We start from the raw sequence: 20935 nt of genomic DNA on the forward strand, positions 1-20935 counted from the left end.
ATTCTGCTCCAGCTAAAGCTGCTACTGCTTACCAAGAACATGAGTGTTCTTACATACTGGAGCCAATTGATGTAGATTAGAGTGAAAGTGAAGTGGAGAGACTCTCAGTGGGAGTCTTGCCTGTTATCTTGGAAAGGCAATATGTCACAGGCCTGAAACTGTACATCATCTTCTTGTGGGAAGTCACGAATCAGAAGGTTGAATCATTGCTGCCACCAGTGGAGGGCATGACCGTTCTGGAGTCTGTGGTGTTAAACACTGCCTCCTCGTTCCACTTGCTTCCAGTGCCCTACCGTTGTCTACACAGGTAAAAATCCCATTTGTGTCGTGTTAATAAAGCTTACATGCCGTGTACACCGTGCCAATTCAGTGCCATGTTTCATTTCAGACTTTCACCACGGTCCTTTTCCCTTTGTTCAACATATACTCCTATTCAAGACCCCCATGCTATGGATTACATCTTCAGTCTGTAGCTTCAAACAGAACAGTAACACCAAAGAAAAAATTATAGAGATGAATGCCAAAACATATACATTCATAAACATGGTGCTGCACCGCTGTGGAGAACCGATGAGGCAGGTTAGAAACGCATGAAACATAAGAGGTTGGAACAAAGAGTTTTAATCGGATCACAGTTGTCCTGGAATGGTATAAACAGCTTAATCAGCTTTGCACAGGAGCTGTTTGAGCAGCATAACAGCACTGAAATGTGACACCGTTATCAGGAGAGTTTTAGAAGGTTTCAAGAACACCATGCTGCATCTGATGTGAAGACACTGAAGTGCTTAGACTGTTCACCATGTTCAGCTACAGTACACAGAAAAAGAATACACACCCTTATTGAAATTGCAGGGTTTTGTGATGTTAAGATAAATCATGTTAAACACGTTTACATCTTTAATGGGATTTTGCAACCAACGCAATTCATGAGAAAAAAGAATAATTAACAAAATAATGTAAAATAATAAACCCCCTGCTTTTTATGTGTGCACAACTACTTCACTAAGCTCCTCTTTAAGCCATTAAATAAGTCTTTACACTTGGACTTTTCAATTTTTCCCATTCCTCCTGGACTTGCCAGGTGATCAATCGAATGTTTCAATGTGCAATCAAGGTTCTGACTGGGCCAGAGCTTCTTTTTCTGAAGGTCGACTCTGATACGGCTTACATCATCATGTTGGAGTTAGAAATTCCTCTTCATCTTCAGCTTTCTGACAGAGGCCTGCAGATTTTTATATTTGGAAATATCCATTATCTTGCCTGGTGTTATTGCAACAAATCCTCTGGAATTCAGGCCAAAATCTTAAACCTTTGTCACATCTAATGGATTAAGGTGACTAGATGTAATTTTGCAAACTTTAGATGGGCTTTGATCCTTTTTTTTTGTGAGAAATGACTTCAGTTTATGTACCCCACAGCCCAGATGTGCAGAATATAGGGGATTGTCATCACCTGCAAGGAGTGGCCAGTTATCTACCAGGTCATTTAATGTTGCTCTAGGTAAGTATATAGTGATTGTAAATGTATACTATGTATTTTTGGACATGATTTTGGATGTGATTGTTTAACTCTGAACACAGCTACACCCATTTTATAAGAGTGTCCACACTTATGCAACCCGGGTATTGTAGGATTTTGTTGTTGTTGTTATTATTATTATTTCTAATAATTATCTGTATTTCTCTTGAATTTTGTTAGATTTAAGGTTGTTATAGATGGAAAAATTGACATGACTTCTGGTTTTACATCACAAAAATTCTGCAATTTCACTAAGGGTGTGTAGACTTTTTAACATTCACTCCTAGGCAATAAGCAATAACACCTTCAACTGGACTGTGGAAAGAAAGATGCTTACTGTGAATTCTGTAATGTGCGGAGTGTCTCTCATTGCAGTAATAGCAGAAGCGTACTCTATGTACTCTTCTTAAAGAGGAATTCCACCACATTTTCCACTTTTTAAAAAATTCAGTTTATATGTAAGCCAAGTAATTCAGAGTGGTTTAGTGTGAAATGCACTTTTCTAGAGAAACTTACTGACCGAATTGTGCACAGTGGTGGTGATAGGAACTAGAAGTCCTAAGAGTTTAATGCTTCTAAAGCTCCCTTAGAGAAAGTTATAACCTGAAATGGTCATGGAAATGCTGCCTGATGTCTGATCGACATTTTTAAGACAATTTTCGGGATTCTTTATGGTCTATTTTTTTATATATTTATGGTGGAAAGGTACATGAAGGGCACTGCCAGTGAAAATGGTTTATTATATTTCCTCTATGTTACCATGTTCACTGATGGTTTTGGATAGCAAATAAAATTGTGATATTTGTGTTGTAGACACTGCGACCCCTGGTTCCCATCACTGCCGCTGTAAAGACATCAGCGTCTAATGTCGTTTCTCTAGAACAGAACTCTAAACAGCTGAATTCTGCAGAAATTCAGAACAACTGGTGGAATTCCCCTTGCAATTATACTTTCTCTCTTTTGATACCTTTATGTTCATCATGAAATGTCAACTAGACACAGTTTTGAACAGGACAAAACAATTAAAAAAAAGATGTAAATAGATTTATTCAGACATCAGGCCATCACAACAATCCTACGTAGCTGTTCAAATGAAGAGTACACTGGTTGCTTAAACAGCTGCTTATAAATAATCTGTACATCTGGAAAATAAATAATTCACTATAGAGTATCATAAGTCACTTGGTGATCGAGGTTTTCATTTTGTGCCAGCTTTGAACGGTATACCGCTAAGTGCTACAGGTCATGCAGTATGAGTGGTTGCACGCTAACAGGTGGTCTGGCGGTAGCGGCGTGCAGTGCAAACCTAAAACCAAAGGCAGCTCCAGTTATCACATCTCTGTCTCTGCCAAAAAGCTCTCACCCAGTCCTGATGTCATCAGGACCATCTGGGAGTTGGAGCCTGAAAGGGTCAGAGATAATCAGGTAAATGAAAATGTCATTCTAAGGAAGAAAGGAAAGGACTACTTTGAGTTCTATATCCCTGCTTCTCTTTCTACAGTTATTTTTTTCCCTTTTTCATTTACTTTATATACGATTATGTTCATTCACCAGGTACACAGAGTTAAAAGCTACCTTCTTTTACTGGCTTTTATACAGAAACAACTCTCTACTTATTGAAAAGCATACAATCTGTTCTCATATTGCACAAGAAAGGCTACAAATACCCCTTTATTACTTTAAACACCAAGGCTCTTGTTCTTCAGAGTCAACCGGTGACCCCTGGACAGTCTTTCCCACAAAGAAAGAGAAAAGAGAGCAAAAGTAAAAGAGCCTAACTGAAACAGTCTGAAGCAGAGCGTGAGGCAGAGAGAGAGAGAGAGAGAGTGTGGATCAGCCCTTACTGCTGTGAGGGAGCCAGGCGGGCTTCTCTCGGGGTGCTACAAAGCTGCCACGGGCTTCGGCCTCCTTATCATCATCGTCCTCGCCTTCAGACAGCAAGTCGGATATCTGCTGCTGCAACTCGGGGCTGATGGCGTTCTCAGCCAGCACCAGCACACGCAGGCACGTGGGGTAGTTCTCCACCATGTCGAGGAAGACCTCACGGGATAGAACACAAATGCAGTCACTGCAGGCTCTATCTAACAAGGGACATAAGCAACTGCTCAGGGCACTGTGGCCACCAGAAGGCCCTCTAACAACTTCTGGGTCATTATTGTAGCATCATGTCAAAGCTACAGACAAACCAGATTTGTTTCTTATTTCTGATTTTTTGAGATGGCTGTATTCACTGCCATTTACAAGTGACCAGATGGGATTTGTGTGTGCAGATACGGGTTGCTGTGGTAACGATGCAGGCATCAGTAACTACGTAGCTACACTGGTGACACGGATTTCAGATGCAGGAGAGATGGAGGTTCATCTTACCCTCCAAACTCTTCAAAATTCTCGGGTATGAATCTTTGGCACTCTACTTGAGTCCCAGCACTTCTGTCACTCTGGATTTGAGACTGTTGTTGTGTGACATGTTGTATGTGACAATAACACCCTTTGAAAACTGATTTGAGTGGCCAGAGCATCCAGAATGAGACACATCTGTAAAAATCTGATTGGAATCGTATCTGAAACCACCTCCAAATGTGATGATTTCATGTGTTTATTTGCTGCTAAGACTTAAAAATCAATCTGGATATGCTAAAAATCTGATTTGGTCTGCAGTCTGAACAAGGTCTAAGATACTTTCATAGAGGGGAAGCAACAAGTTAATCATGTCTCAAAAAAGAAAAAAAAAAACAGAAAAGCAAAAGAAAATGTAGAGGAAAAAAAGATTGAAGATAAAATGTTTTGTTTTTTGTGGTTTTAAGATTATGCCATAATGAAGAAGTCTGTCTAATTGGGCAGGTTCAGTGAGACCTTCTGACTTTTAGCTTCACAAAACCTAACAAACACAGACGTGGTTAACAACTTCTCTGTTACTCCAGGTCCAGAGTTCAGGTGGTGATTAATCCTAATGCATATGAAAGTGTGAGGTTTATAGCCACCAGTCAATCACATGAAACATGAGGAGTCACCAAAGATGAAAAATCATTCCACCTAAATATGTGAAAGTAAAGCATTTATAATGATAAAGCAACGTGTCACCACCAGGGTAGATTGAAATAAGCTGGAGACGAGAAGGTCTGTAATTTAGACTCTAAATGATTAAAACCCCAAACGAGCATCCAATCATCATTAATACACAAATTGGCCACCTATAAATGTACATCATTTGGACACCTTGTGGTTGTCATTGTTTATTAGTAAGCCTCTACTAGTACATCATTAAGCAAGATGGGCGGCCCCCAAAAATCCTCTTTTGAGCCCCCAAAACGCTAGAGATGGTCCACAATACTGTAGGATGAAGGACAACGAAGTGGGTGATGTACTGGAGGAAATTGAGCACATCAGTATCTGAGTGAAAGCTATTAACACTGAGCTATTTTTACTCCTTTTCTGTCCTGTTTGTGTGCATGCATTCTTTGCTTTGATGGAAAACACAGATAAAACAAACACTTCAGTCTCCCAATATATGAAAGGATATCGTCATCAGATAGGGTCATATCAAAACCTCCAAAAACCATTGTTTTTTAACATCCTTTGAACATTTCATGATGAGTGGACAAATAGAGCTGATCCAAAATAGCTCAGCTAATATAAAATTTGATTATGTTGATATACTTTAAAGTTGATAACGTTCTTCCTTCTTCTACAAAGTTACCACTGAGGTTTTGTTGTGAAAGCAAACACATACACATGTATCATTCTACTGACTTAGCGAGGTCTGTAGCAATTGACTCTGCAGAAAGTTGGCGACCTCTGTGCACTATGCGCCTCAGCATCTGCTGACCCCGCTCTGTCATTTTACATGGCCTACCACTTTGTGGCTGAGTTGCTGTTGTTCCCAATCACTTCCACTTTGTTATAATACTACTGACAGTTGACTGTGGAGTGTTTATTAGCGAAGAAATTTCACAACTGGACTTGTTGCACAGGTGTCATCCTATCACGGTACCACACTAGAATTCACTGAGCTCCTGAGAGCGACCCATTCTTTCACTAATGTTTGTAGATGCAGTCTGCAGGCCTAGATGCTTTGTTTTATACACCTGTGGCCATGGAAGTGATGGAACACCTGAATTCAATTATTTGGATGAGTAAGTGAATACTTTTGGCAATATAGTGTTGAGGTGTTGAGACTTTTGCATGTGACAGTTTACTGATCTGGTCTCACCTCGTATAACTGAGAATTCTTTCAAAATTCAGCTGAAAGAAGTAAACTTTTTTCCAAAATTGCCAAGTCATCTCTGACAGTCTTGTCTGTTGCCTGACTTCACAGTGGAGTCTATTTAAGTGATACTACAGAAATACACTTCATGTGAAGATATTTCCATATCTTGTCTCTAAAAAGCAGTGTTTGGTGTAACACATTATAACTGACTGGCTGAAATAAAACACTTTTGCAGAAGTGAAATCAGCTTTTTAGGCTATTTTTAGATGCTGAAAGCATAAATGGCCAACAGCGTGTCTGCATCTCTAAAATGCATGTTGTGAAAGACTGTTATCCTTGAAAATGTGGGCTTAACAAGAAAAAGTGGACAAAAATAGTCTTGATATTTACATTCTGGCTTGGTTGAAGCACTGAGTGTCTGGCCAGACCCTACTGCTTTCAAACATATGGATTTAAATGGTAGTTTTGGGATGGATAGTCCTCTATTTCCTAGAATGAATCAGTTAGCTTGGTAGCAGTCTCCAGTAGTGGAGGGACAGAGATGATAATTGACATAAAAATGGCAGAATCATCTGAAATGAGACCATTATGGAAAGCACTAAGCTGAAATTCTGCTGAAACTTCTGCCTCAACCTTGTTTCAAACTCCAGCTTGCACGAATTTCTGTAAGATTACCAAGCTGAAGGGCTTTGGCAGAAGGGTTAGCTGACCTTCCTCAGCAGGGGATGAACACATCTTTTCTCTTATCTATCTTTTTCTCACCCACTCGGCACGTGAGGGGAAGAGACACGGAGAGAAAGAGAGGCTGTCACTGCTAATGGAGTGCACTTTGATCATGCACTTTCAACCACTGTGGGCTGTCCTTGGCTGTGGTGTGTTCACCCACAAGGTGTCCTCAGCCAGCTTCTGCATTCATCTGTACACACATAAAAGGCTCAGGAGAATGACAGGACTGACTCTGTGATAAGAGGAGATAAGAGGTGCCCAGACGTACTGCACTCATGGCCCATTTAAAGGCTAAATAAGTACAACATTGCCCCCTTCTGAAGCACTGTATACAGCACAATTTCTACAGATATCTGTTTTGTTACTTTTCTATAAAAAAAATTCAAAGCAAGTTAATATATCCTCTACAGGGAACAGACCTAAATATGACATTTTCCTGTAAATTTCGGTTTATAATTTCTATTCATCTGCTGAGTTTAACAAAATATAAAATGTTCCATAAATTTTGCACACTCTAATTTCATTTGAATATGTTAAATTTAGCAAATGGACAGTAATTGTGCATTAAAATGTTGAGGAGTCTGTGCTCTGTAACTTACTTTCACAAGACTGTATAACAAAAATGCTGAGGTGCACTGCATTTACCTGCAACACCACCAATATCATGGGCTGTGGCAAGATATGCATAAGTATATATACATGTGTAAATGTTTTATTCTATGACTAATATAACCTAATCTAAACTATCTGGTCTGTTGTTTCATAGATGTGGATGTGGATTTAAATACCAATAATAATGTTACTGCAGATGTCAAGGCACTTGTTTCGTTGAACAGATTTGGAGCTTATTGTCTAATTCAAATCATAATCAAATATCTTTCTACTTACAAATATAAATGCGTATTAACAAAGTTTAGAATCCAAAATTTGGAAAACCCTCTCATCAATGAGCTACAAGGAAGATTCAAATTATGCTGCAGAGATTGACGCTGCAGGTTCCAGTGTACAATTACATACTTATTTCATGACATGCATGACTTCCACATCACATCCTGTTTTTAGGGGTTTTTAGGTGGGTCTATATAGCGCACAACATGCCTGAGCTCTATCTTCTGGAATGACTATTGATTGCTAACACCCTGTGATGGACTGGTGACCTGTCCAGGGTGTATCCTGCCTTCCCCCCGAGACCCAGGAGGATAAGCAGCTTAGAAGGGGTGTGTGTGTGTGTGTTTAACTCTAATTCGCACTATAACAATGATGCCCTCCAGTGGACAATGATTGACAGTTTCACTGGTTTAGTTTTCATTAGCTACCTATGAACTTTAGCTCTCCCTTTGTGGGAAGACTCCAAAAATAATTTAGAAATGAAAAGAATAAGTATAGTCTTTTCAGTATAGTCATATGTCCTGTTTCAGCCGTTTTTATTGGGCAGCAGAGGAAGCCACCAGTTCTTGAATATAACAGAGGTTTACAATAGAAGTTAAACCTCTGTTTTCCACGTTTTCTGTCTTCTTAAAACATGCATTTTCAGCTTAGGTACAGTAATGTTGATTGGAAAGATTCATACTTTGGTCTTTTGCGTATGCCTAATTCAGTTTATGCTGTTTATATGTTCTGACTCTGCTACTTCCATATGGTCTGCTCTCTCCTTATGAAGCCTACAGTTTATACCTATATTATATTATATATTATAATGCAGTTATGTAATTACAGTCATACTGCTGATCTAAAAGTTAGTATTTTCTCTCAATTAAACATATCTTCTTAGAATAGCTAAAGATAAAAAGTAGTGTATCTGTTGGTTGCATGCAGAATCACTGTTGATTGCTCATTTGAATACCGTGAGTAGACATTCGAAATGTGAGCAGATATTTGAGCCTGGATGTCTGTCCTTACTTAATGATCCTCATTTGATCATCCCGTTCACATCATTTACAACAATAAACTCACCCACGTTTTTTAACTTCTTAACAACAAAACAAGACCTTTTAAAAAAACTAGGACTTAAAGAAAAAACTATTTAGAAACATGACCTAGGATGCCAAAAATTTTACTTATGAGTTTCATTTAAATGCATACTATTTTTCTATTGAGCTTGCTTTATTTGACTCATTTGTGAGCCTAACACTGTAAAAAAGGCAAAATGTATACATAATTATTTTTCCACATGTGAAGTGTTACATGCATTATTTAGAACATTTGCTATTTACTATTTTAAAAATGAATATAAAGGGAGCACCAAAAACAGCTTTTCTGTTGTTACAAGATTGACATCATTTTTGGTGCTATATAGAGCCCGTGCTATAACACATTCTCCATCAAACTGAAGAACGCTTTTATGATGCAAAGGACCCATTAATCATGCAAAGGGTCCTTTGAGTGTTCTATCTATCCATTGATTTATACATATATGTGTGTGTGTGTGTGTGTGTGTGTGTTTGTACATTACAAAGTAAAGCAATACCCTTACTAAACAGCCTAGTTCATCATTAGAAAGTAATCACTACTAAACCTTTGTAATGCTAGCTAACTGTAAATCAACTTGACACTAGTACTGTACAGTCTAGTATATGGATCTAAAAAGAGTTTGTAAAGACTGAGTATCACCAATTTTGACTAATGCATCTTTGAACAAGGTGTACTGCATATATTACAATAATAGCTTAAGAATGCCTGATAAAAGCTCTATCCAGAGTCTGATGCTTATACTGTGATAAAAATCTTGGCAGCATATTAAATGTGCAGAAGAATAGAGGCTACATTGCTTATGCTCTGCAAGTAAAAACCCCAAAAAGACAGAGGAGAGTCGTGATAATGAACATGTACCAAAGTACAGCAGTTATGCAAATGTTGAAAAGAAAAATCAGATACAAAATTAACTTATGAATTATACATTGACTATGAAATATTAAAATATTTAAAGCACATCTTGCAAAATCCATTTCTTGATTACAAGCATGTTTATTCATGTACCTTTCAAATGAACTGTTTACCTGTGCTGATTGATTTGTGAGCCCTGTTCCCTCCAAGTCTAGAACTTCTAGAGTCCGGCTAGAAGCCACAGCAACAGCCAACATTCCTGCAATCTGGTCCCCTAAGAGCCAAGAGGAACAAAAGAAAAAGGCAGAGACAGAAAGAGAGGTCATGCTATGGTTATCCGTGGAGTCCAGAAAGTGCTGCTACTGCATTCCTCCAGCAGCTTGGACACTAGTGTGGCAATTTCATTCACTGGAGAGCAATGCTCAGCAAAAAACAAAACAAAAAAAGATATAGCTCCAACACTTTCTCTCTCAGGTCTCAAGGGAAACCAAGCCTACTTGCTTATGTCAGTAATTATCAAGGTGGGTAGAGTCTGTATAAGAAGCTGGCTACACAATTGGCCTTACATCCTGTCCACACATTCTAAAGCAAATCAATGAGGGAAAATGTCAATGGCAAATAAAACATCAATATTTGGTCGCATTTGTTTTAGTTATAAAGTTTCCATATAAATTTCCATGGGCAACTGAGCCAAAACTAGTGCTGAGTGGTGGTGATCAAATTTAATATTATGATATTTCAAATATATCTCAGTATCAGATTATAATTAAGTTACCATTAGTTAATTATATTTACATTAGCATTAACAAAGCTAATAAGTTAGCGTTAATAAAGTGAATAGGTTTGCAATAATAAAGTTAATGACCCTATGCTTTCTTATTGCTAGTATACTATCTGTTAAAGAGCCCATACACTACATTTGTCTGATATTTTTCCCCTGAAGTCAACTAAGTCAATAATTGTGTGGTTTGAAACAAAAAAAAATCATAATTTATATTAACTTGACCATTTTCCACCCTCTCTTTATCTTTTAAGTAATAAGCAGTGTGAAAGTGTGGAGCTAAACTACTGTAGGCTGAAGACTGAATAGGCAGAAAAATGTAGACACAATGATTTTTATGATATCACAGATTCAGTACATTCAAAATAGCCTGCTTTTGTAGCTTAGTTTATATATATGGATGTATCAGGGGAGTGGCACAAAGTACAGGTCTAGAAAGGAAATTTGGCATGTAAAGCATTTTTCAGTTATGCCAATAACATATTGTTTTATGTCCACACACACACACACACATATGTATGTATGTATGTATGTGTGTGTGTGTGTGTGTGTGTGTATATATATATATATATATATATATATATATATATATATATATATATATATAATATAGCATCTCACAAAAGTGAGTATACCTCCATATTTTGTGTGACCACCATTATTATCTAGCACTGCCTGAACCCTCTTAGGCATGGAATTCAGAGCTGCACAGGTCGCTACTGGAATCCTCGTCCACTCCTCCATGATGACATCACGGAATTGGTGGATGTTAGACACCTTGCACTCCTCCTCCTTCCGCTTGAGGATGCCCCACAGGTGCTCAATTGGGTTTAGGTCTGGAGACATACTTGTCCAGTCCATCACCTTTACTTTCAGCAAGCCAAGTCATCTTAGAGGTGTGTTTGGGGTCGTTATTGTGTTGGAAAACTGCCATGCAGCGCACTTTCTGAAGGGAGGGGATCATGCTCTGCTTCAGAATGTCACAGTGCAAGTTGGAATTCATGTTTCCCTCAATGAGCCACAGCTCCCAAGTGCCGGCAGCACTCATGCAGCTCCAGACCATGATGCTACCACCACCATGCTGGACACCATCTGAGCCATCTTGGTCTTGTCAGAACATCATTCCAGTAATCCATGTTCTTGAACTGCTTGTCAAACTTTTTGTGGGCTTTCTTGTGCATCAGCTTCAGAAGAGGCTGCCTTCTGGGATGATGGCCATGCAGACCGAGTTGATGCACAGTGCAGTGTATGGTCTGAGCGCTGACAGGCTGACCTTCCTCTTCTTCAACTTCTGCAGCAATGCTGGCAGCACTGTGTGTCTATTTTTTGAAGCCAACCTCTGGATATAGCGCTGAACACATGGATTCAACTTCTTTGGTCAACCCTGGCGAGGCCTGTTCTGAGTGGAACCTGTTCTGGAAAACCCCTGTATGACCTTGGACACCATGCTATAGCTCAGTTTCAGGGTGTTAGTTATCTTCTTATAGCCCAGGCCGTCTTTGTGAGAGCAACAATTCTATTTCTCACATCCTCAGAAAGTTCTTTGGCATGAGGTGCCATGTTGAATATGCAGTGACTAGTATGAAAGAATTGTACCCAAAACACCAAATTTAACAGCCCTGGTCCCCATTCACAACAATACAAGTCATTCACTGTGAGGTGTACTCACTTGTGTTGCCAGCTATTTAGAGATTAATGGCTAAAAAAACATTTTATCAGCTCCAGTTACTATATAGGTGCACTCTGCTGCTCTACAATTACAGACTGTAGTCCATCTGTTTCACTGCATACTTTGTTAGCTCCCTTTCTACCCTGTACTTCAGGGTAGAAAGGGACTCCCATAGACCCTCACAGAGCAGAAACTATTTGGGTGCTGGATTATTCTCAACACTGCAGTAACACTGATGTGTTGGTGGTGTGTTAATGTGTGTTGTGCTGGTCTGAGTGAATCAGACACAGCAGTGCTGCTGGAGTTTTTAAACACCTCAGTGTCACTGCTGGACTGAGAACCGTCCACCAACCAAAAATATCCAGCCAACAGTGTCCTGTGGGCAGTGTCCTGTGACCACTGATGAGACTAGAGGATGACCAACACAAAATGTGCAGCAGCAAAAGAGCTATTGTCTCTGACTTTACATCTACAAGGTGGACTGAACAGGTAGGAGTGCCTAATAGAGTGTACAGTGAGTGGCCACAGTGTTTAAAAACTCCAGCAGCACTGCTGTGTCTGATCCACTCATACCAACACAACACACTAACACACCACTAGCATATATTCTGTATGTACACCAATACCCTGGTAAACCACTAATTAAGACATATCACATTATAGCATAGGTCAATGGATTACAAATATTACCATGCTATAAGGCTCATGAAGCATCATTATGCATACTAATGTAACTGAGAAAAGCCATACATAGTACAATGTCATGGTACACTGTCATTAACACAGACAAATAAATTGCTCCAGTGCCTAAGATGCTAAACATGAAGACAACATCACCACAGAGACTTCCTTACTCAAATAAACCAGATTCAACTCCTCTGTTTATTGCCAGTTTTTGTGGATCTGTCAGAGTAAGAGAATTACCAAAAGGAATGCTGGAACTGACTTTCCAGGACCAGAGTTTATTTCCCCTGAAGTAAAGGTTGATATGACCTCTACCCAGCCTGGCGCGAGCTGCTTACCTAAGGGATTGTAGTCCAAATTAAGGACCCGTAGCTGGGAGCTATGGGCCACAGCGATGGCCAGTCGAGCCCAGCCCTTGGTGGTGATTGCTGGGTTTGCACTCAAGGTCAACTCCCTAAGACCTGCAGAGCAACATCATAAATGAGCACGACCTTCTTAAGGAAAATTGTTTAAAAATGCATCAAAGTTGTTATTAGATTGAAGTAGGGATGTACAACAATGATATTTTATTACAGTTGTGATCATTTTTGTTATTGTGAAATATGATGTTCATTTATGAGTACATTGTGAATATCAGTACTGACCCACTGCATGTTTTATTGTAAAGAGAGCACAATTAGTCCAGTTTAATTGGACATTTTGCAGCACAGTATGTGAAACTTTGAACAACGACTAAATGAGTAGTTTTTAAAAATGACACTATTTCAGCACTTTCTCTGTATCAGAATATTTTAATAGGTACCATGTACTGTAAATTTTTCTTTGTGTTTTGATGTACTATTTTTTTCCATTTTGCCCACTGCTAGGTTGGAGCTTATAATATCTACAGGGAAAGAAATGAACTTGGAAGCTGAATCTTGTTCCAGTGTTCCAACACTGGTTGCAATCCAGCTCTCAATACTAACATTTGAGTAATGTTAATACATATCATAGCTGGGAAATGTCAGTGTATTGGCACTGTGTACCAACACATTTTCTGTGGTTCTTCATGATCGTTGTCATGAGTATTTGTGAAGTTTTACCAGACTTGGCTCCGTCTGGAGGCAGCATGCCACAGATCAGCTGAACTGCCTCATCTCCCAACATACAATCCCCCAGATCCAAGGACACCAGTGAAGGGTGCGTTGACAGTGCTGTATTCAGGGTGACCAACCCTGCATCTAAAAGAGGGCTTCCATGCAGACTGTAAGAGAGAGAAGAGCACAGACAGAGGAAGAGGGAATGTTTTAATCAGACATATAGACACGAGCAGACTCAAATATAGCCTGTTAGTTTCAACTGGCATTAAGAATGAAGGGACTGCTGAAATGGTGCCATAGAAGACCCAGAACAAGGCTTGTAAGACATATTACAGAAAAAGAATATATATTACATTTAATGATGTGCTTTGTGGATGTTCAAAGGTGTCTGCAGTTGGAATACTATATTGTTCCTGCCAGCTGGAACTATGCCTGACTGGGACTTAAAGGACAATCCTATTATCACACAACACCATTATTAGTGCAGTGCACCATTGCTGGACACAGGATAATCCAAGGCTATATAGACCTGTGCTGACACTACATCACTACAGGGGTGGGTAGAGCACAGTAGTCTAAAATAGGAAAAGCCTTGTTACTTTAATAAAATTATGATTTAAGCAGAAGCAAAATTAGCTACCATAGACAATATGGGCAGGGAAAAATGTCATGTCATTAACTCTTCAATTCTATAGCACTACAAAACTGCAGTTGAACCTCTTTAGGACATCCAGCATCTTTCAGGATGGAACTGGTAGTTCAATGCTTTTCCCTTTTTGGATCCTTTCAGACTAAAAAACTAAATTCTAAAGCCTGAAAGTCAGAAATGTTAGCAACAGCCAAGCGGTCCAGGTGCTGCAGGTGCTGAACCAATAGAGCAAAATGAAACACCACAATTAAATGGGATTTTTCAAACATTCTCCATAACTTAGTGTTTAAGACATAAACAAAATCATCCAGAGTGATTTGATGAGAAATGCTCCGTTCTAGAGAAACTTACCAAGTCTGTATCATTCACACCAGTGGGGATAGGAACCAGGAGGCCAAAGAGTTTAAGGGTTCAGCAATACAATTACAATAGCTTTGAGATACGTTTTGGGCATTGTACATTAGCTTTGAGATGAGAGGTTTTGGAAATTTGATAGCTTTGAGGTTCAGTTTTTGGGCTATGGTGTACTTCTAGAATTCCATATATATATATATATATATATATATATATATATATATATATATATATATACACTCAAAAGACATGCGCACTTTCACTGGTCATTTTGGATAGCAAACAAAATGGCTATATTACTGCTGTAGACATGTCATCCCGGGTTCCTATCACCACCACTGTACAGAAATCCAAGCTGTAAGTTCCTCTACAATGAGCCATTTCAGACCAAACCACTCTGGATGACCGTGCTTATATCTCAATGGATCAATCAGGCAGAAATTTTCTAACAGGAACTACATGTGAATGACTAAACTGTAGCTCAATAAAAAGTACTTGTAACTGAGAAAATATAACTCATTACTATCCAGCTTAGGTCACTTTAACGCCAAACAAACCTATCGCTGTTGTCTGAACAAAACCTCGTATCTCCAAAATGGTAACTTTACAGGAGAAGGAAAACCCTACTTTACTTTTAATGTAAGTCAATGGAACCAGACTTCTTTCCAAGTCATTTTGGTCCATTCATCATGAAAATTACACACAGTGTAAAGGGGAACAGGTATTTTCAAACTACATCAAAAACTGAAAAATGTCAAAAATGGAGAAACGAGGTTTTCTTCCCGCAGCAGGGATATGCTCGAAGCCTAGCTAGCTAGTGTCATTACATGTTTCAAGTAAATGAATGATGGCTCTACACCCTTGAATAAGACGGTTCTTTAGTAAAGGCAGTGGTTCTATTGGGAACCATGAGTTCTAAACACAACCACTGGCATGCTTAAATGATTCTTTGTATGGTGAAAAGGTTCTTTGGACAAATGGAGAATGTGTTCTATATGGTTCCTTTTCAAAAACTGTTCTATATAGCACCAATAAGTGTTCTATTAAAACAATGTCAAGATTGTCATAAGTGGAGTACCCCTTTAGGCACTAGATATGTAGAGCCATTTTCAAAAAGGTACTACACAGAACCATATACAACACACCCTCCATCAATTTGAACCATATCACCAGGCAAAGAACCAAAGTGGTTCTAAACAGAGCCACTCACGGTCTTTACTGAAGAAACTCTGAAGAACCATCTTCTTCAGTGTTACAAACTCGCATAAAAACTTATTATCGTCCTCCATTCATTTCCCACGCCAACGTTAGACAAGCGTTATATGCGCGCGTAAACAATAATTAGAAGACATAAAGGTTCAAATAGGCACTTACAAAAGAGTCTGAATGGATCTGTTGGCCTCGAGCGCGTCCGCGAGCTGCTTGGCGCGACTGCCGCTGGACACCACGCCGAGGTTCAGGTTGAGCTGCGCCAGCGAACGCGACTCGGACACGCCGCGGCACACCCGGCCGAAGTCCCGGTCAGACAGCTGGCAGCCCCGCACGGACAGCAGCCGGACGCTGTTCTCCTTCAGACTCTCACAGATGTCCCTGATCTCCGCCCCGGACAGCGCCTCGCCCGTTATCTGGATCGAGCCCGGCAGCATGTCGGCGGAAGCTCGGGGCGAGTCACGCGCGAAGCGGCGGCAGCGGCAGCGGCGGCGTCGTCGTCGTCATTGGTCCGGTTCACTATGACAACCGAAAAGGCACCAAACTTCGATTTGAGAAAAGAAACCAGAGAACGAGAGCGGGCGGAAAACACCGAGCCGTTTCTGCTGCCTTACTCGATTACACATCGAACGCGACAACGATGCGCGCGCAGCCTGGTTTGAAATAACGAACGGCGAAACCGTTGGTCGACGGTGACACTAATGATGTTAATTTCGATTCAGTTAATCGAGCCGATTCCTTCGAACTGGCCGTTTAAATGAATCGAACTCCCGGTTAAACGATTCTTTCGATTCACAGGTCAAGTCTGCTGTATTTTCCGTTACACACACACACACACACACACACACACACACACACACACACACACACACACACACACACTTTATAAGCCGCTTCTGCCTCAGGGTCGCGGGGCGGGGGGGGATTTTGGAGCCAATCCCAGCGGTCATTGGGCGGAAGGCAGGATACACCCTGGACAGTTCGCCAGTCCGTCGCAGGGCAGACAGGCACACACACACACACACACACACACACCTAGTGGCAATTTAGCATGATCAATTATTTTCCGTTCCTCCATTTACAATTACACGAACACAGATACTTCATTGATGTATTCAGAATATATAAAGTAACTATCTGTGTTCAGTTCAATTTACATTTTCTAAAGGCAGTATTCAGAATACAGGAACTTTCACCTTTAGAATACTTTTACAATACGTACCTGCTATATTTTACATATACCATCTTTAAAAGAAACACCATCAGTGCTTGTTTATTAACTATTTTAAATCAGCGTAGTGTTTGAAGACATACTATAAAGACGAAATCAATCAGTGGCTTCTTATAAACATTGAATTGCTGCTAAAGCCTGAGTAGACTGATAAATCAATGTGATGATCAGTTATTAATCTCAGTGTTACTGAGCTCTGCTAAAGCCTGAGTAGACTGATAAATCAATGTGATGATCAATTATTAATCTCAGCGTTATTGAGCTCTGCTAAAGCCTGAGTAGACTGATAAATCAATGTGATGATCAGTTATTAATCTCAGTGTTACTGAGCTCTGCTAAAGCCTGAGTAGACTGATAAATCAATGTGATGATCAGTTATTAACCTCAGCGTTATTGAGCTCTGCTAAAGCCTGAGTAGACTGATAAATCAATGTGATCATCAGTTATTAATCTCAGCGTTATTGAGCTCTGCTAAAGCCTGAGTAGACTGATAAATCAATGTGATCATCAGTTATTAATCTCAGTGTTACTGAGCTCTGCTAAAGCCTGAGCTGACTGATAAATCAATGTGATGAGTGAGTTATTAATCCCAGAGTTGCTAAACTCCTTTGAGGGATGAATGGTTGCTCACAAGTAATAAGCATTGCACTGGTGTTGTACTGGAGCTGTGCACACTTTTTGTGGCAAATCACTTACATGTTATTAGTTGTAAATCACATAGCTACCCACTTTACAGTCAAATTAGCAATATTTTGTTATTGGGATATGGCAAATTGTTGTCTTAGGTCATGAAAGAGCAGTGAGATTATGCAAGCAGGGAACTGAAGCAGGCAACGAGAGCCAAAATAATACTGAGAATTATACATGAAGAAAACTGCCAAACAGTAACAGTGAGGAACAGTGTGGATAAAAAATTACAGCAGGTTTTTTCCCCATCTAGTCTAATGTATATGTGTTCTAAATTAATCTGGAATACGTTGTATGCCTTGTAATGGAATATATTACTAAATACATTTAGGACAGTGTGTTTCTAAATACTTTACTTTTCTATGGATTGTAATGGGATACGCTGCTGAATACCCCTAGGATGATGTGTTCTACGGAGCCCTGCTGGTGACATCCCTTACAAACAAAAATAATGTGTGCCTTATTAACATGTGGGAACAAGATTTTAATGTATGGCCATGATTTAGTAAGGTGTGGGAACAAGATAATTAAATCGTGGCGAGATCCTGCTTTATTAAGCTGTGGTCAAAGCTTAATTATCTCATTCCCATACCTTGTTAAGTAAGGGCCATGCTTTAGAATATTGTTCTCAGATTGCTAAATTGTGGCCACAGCTTAATTATCTCGTTCCCACGCCTTACTAAGTTGCAGCCACGCATTATTATTTATAAGGGATGTCACCAGATGATGATGACATCCTGTGTATATAAAAACAATGCATGGCCATGCCTTATTAATGTGTGGGAACGGGATCCTAATGCATGGTTATGACTTAGTGGGAATGAGAATGATGGATGATTAATTCATGGCCATAACTTAGTAAGGGATGGGGACGAGATCACAGCATACTAAGTCGTGGCCACACATTAGGATCTCGTTCCCATGCTTTAGTAAGTCATGGCCACGACTTAAGCATCTCATTCCCATGCCTTACTAAGTCGTGGCCATGCATTATTTTTATTTATACATGATGTCACCGGCGGAGCTCTGTAGTGTTCAGTATCCAGCCATCACTACGTTTTTAAAGGATTCTGCCCAACCCTGGATATTCAGAGATATTCAGTCTGCTGTTCTTGCTTCTGTTCAAAGATGGAGTCAGACTACACAACACAGAAGGAGAAAACCAGCTACAGTCTAGAAACAGGATTTGCTTTTTGTTCTGATTTCCCCGATCTACCTTTAAACGGTGCAGCAGTTACAGGCGCCAGGACACCAGTTAAGGTGGAACGGGAACATGTAAACAGAAAACTTCAGCTGCGAGAGAATATGTACCTGAACGAACTGAACTGCAAAGTTGTTGTGAGTTTAGGATTGTATGCGGTTAAAAAATGATTATTCGAGTTTTAGTCTTCAGCCTTTCGATTCGGTTCGACTTGCGAATCGGTTCCAAAGAACCGAGTCGTTCACTCTTGCACTCTGCTACCGTTAGCGCAAAGTTGCACTGACATCATTGTTTTCCTCTCAGCCTCTCTGGAGCCGTAAAATAACTGTCAGGAGAACGGTCTTTTATTATATTCGGTTCTCGAGCTACTAGTGATTAATATCAACCAGAGAAGAAAATCTTTTGCGGTGTTTAGCGTAAACAGCAATGTCCTTGCACTGTAAATAACCCGCTGTGGAGCTGAATGGGGGGATTTGTGCTAAGGGCTAACCTGCACCGCAGCTCCTTCAGGAGGGAAAACGGGAGAGCCCAGAGCTACTGATGGAGCAATTACACAGCTCCTGATGCAGCATATTGTGGAGGATCGGGCGGCTAGTTGTGTCTAGTGTGATCAATCCTAAATGCCACTTAATCAACCTTTGTGTGCGTCCGGTGGTCTATTAATAGAATTGGGATCCATCAGTTAGTTGATGTGCACATCAGCGCTACAGTACATACAGTACAATACTGGCTTTACCATAGTATAAAACATGCTTTAAAAATGCTTCACAAAACAAAAATGACAGTTTTCCCCTTAGCTGAGCGACTAAGCCCCAATACCGTTTCTTATTTTCACTCCTCCTTGTTTTCGGGTGCCCCTTGGGACTTTGTTACAGGGGGTAGTGGTTGAAATCTTCTCCTACAAAATGGGACAAGCCGCAAAAAGGATGAGGGGTGAATTATTTATTATTGCCCGCCGCTAATTCGTTTAATACCAGCTTCTTGTTCGAATTATCCCTTAAACGGTGCAGCAGTTCTGACACCTGAGGTGCCAGAATGTAACTCCAGCACCATTTAAGGTGGAACAAGATATTTAGCTAGCTAGCTACTGACACATCTGCTTACTAGCATTTTTTTATGCTTGTTATCAAGAAAAGAACCATAACTACAATGGTTATCGTAATTTCTAACAGAGAAAATACCCAGATTTGCGTGTTTCTTTGGTCGCTTGTACAGTCATCTGGCTAGTTCTTCCTTTTTCTCATAACACTCAGTTTGGAGTGAGCCTCTGAAAAACCTCTGGAGAGCCATGAGGCCCTAACACTTCACCTTACCCCTCTATCTCACCAACAATGGGGACACCCTACCACTAGACATGAAGACACAAAACTGAAGGGTGAGGGCTAGGTGGTAGGGGCGAGGAGTGAAATAGGATCTAAGACGTGTCTGAAGTTCGCATCTATAGTTTTGCACTGCAGCTACAAGGCTAATGTAGCTAAAACGTAATAGAAGTGTACAGCACTGTGCAAAAGTCAGAGACCACCTTTCATTTATTCTATTTCCAGTCAGAAGTACAAGGCATATTTCTGTGGAGATTAGAATATGACAATTCACTAGCATAAAGAAGGAGGAAATTAAATGGTGAATGGTCTCTGACTTTGGCATAGTACTATACATCACCTTTATTAGCTTCATAGCTCCACTGGAAAACTAAAGAAACGAACATCAAATGGTATAAAACAAAATATCAGTTTTGGTGTGAGGAGAAAATTGTGCAATGTTGAATTCCTATATAACTGGCATAGAACATCAATGTGTGTAACTGATCCACAGGCATGTAGTTTCTTATCCACTTCCAGGACAATCTCTCAAGAATGTGGTGGGAGATATGGGTCATACAGCACCACAGAGAGCGTGTCTAGTAGTGAGGCTTCTTCTTTAGTGGCTCCCCTGAGGAGGCCAGTGAAATGTGAGCCCTGATTCTTTTATAGCACACAAACACGGCTGAATTCAGCAGCGCTCAAAGGAGAGATAAAAGAAATGGTTTATTCTACCCAACCTGTATGGCCTGCACCTTCTCGCCCCTGCTCCCTTTCTAATCTCCTTCTGCTCACATGTTCTTCTAACAAATTATATAT

General features: G+C 40.0%; 1 protein-coding gene across 2 annotated transcripts; it reads right to left on the reverse strand.

The window, feature by feature from the left end:
• Window positions 1-605: 605 nt before the first annotated feature.
• Window positions 606-16432, reverse strand: lrrc73 (leucine rich repeat containing 73). 2 transcript variants are annotated; one of them, XM_037538838.1, is made up of 6 exons: window positions 15865-16432; window positions 13491-13651; window positions 12747-12869; window positions 9448-9548; window positions 3363-3558; window positions 606-3249 (listed from the first exon to the last, which is right to left on the reverse strand). In XM_037538838.1, exons 1-6 carry the CDS (start codon window positions 16134-16136, stop codon window positions 3227-3229), a joined length of 876 nt encoding a protein of 291 aa, XP_037394735.1. In that variant the 5' UTR covers window positions 16137-16432; the 3' UTR covers window positions 606-3226. The 2 variants fall into 2 exon arrangements, with proteins under 2 accessions (XP_037394735.1, XP_017546146.1); XM_017690657.2 differs by having other exon boundaries at window positions 606-2920; window positions 15865-16431.
• Window positions 16433-20935: the final 4503 nt, after the last annotated feature.

The sequence above is a fragment of the Pygocentrus nattereri genome, chromosome 5, assembly GCF_015220715.1.
Source record: "Pygocentrus nattereri isolate fPygNat1 chromosome 5, fPygNat1.pri, whole genome shotgun sequence".
In the NCBI taxonomy this organism is placed as follows: domain Eukaryota; kingdom Metazoa; phylum Chordata; class Actinopteri; order Characiformes; family Serrasalmidae; genus Pygocentrus; species Pygocentrus nattereri.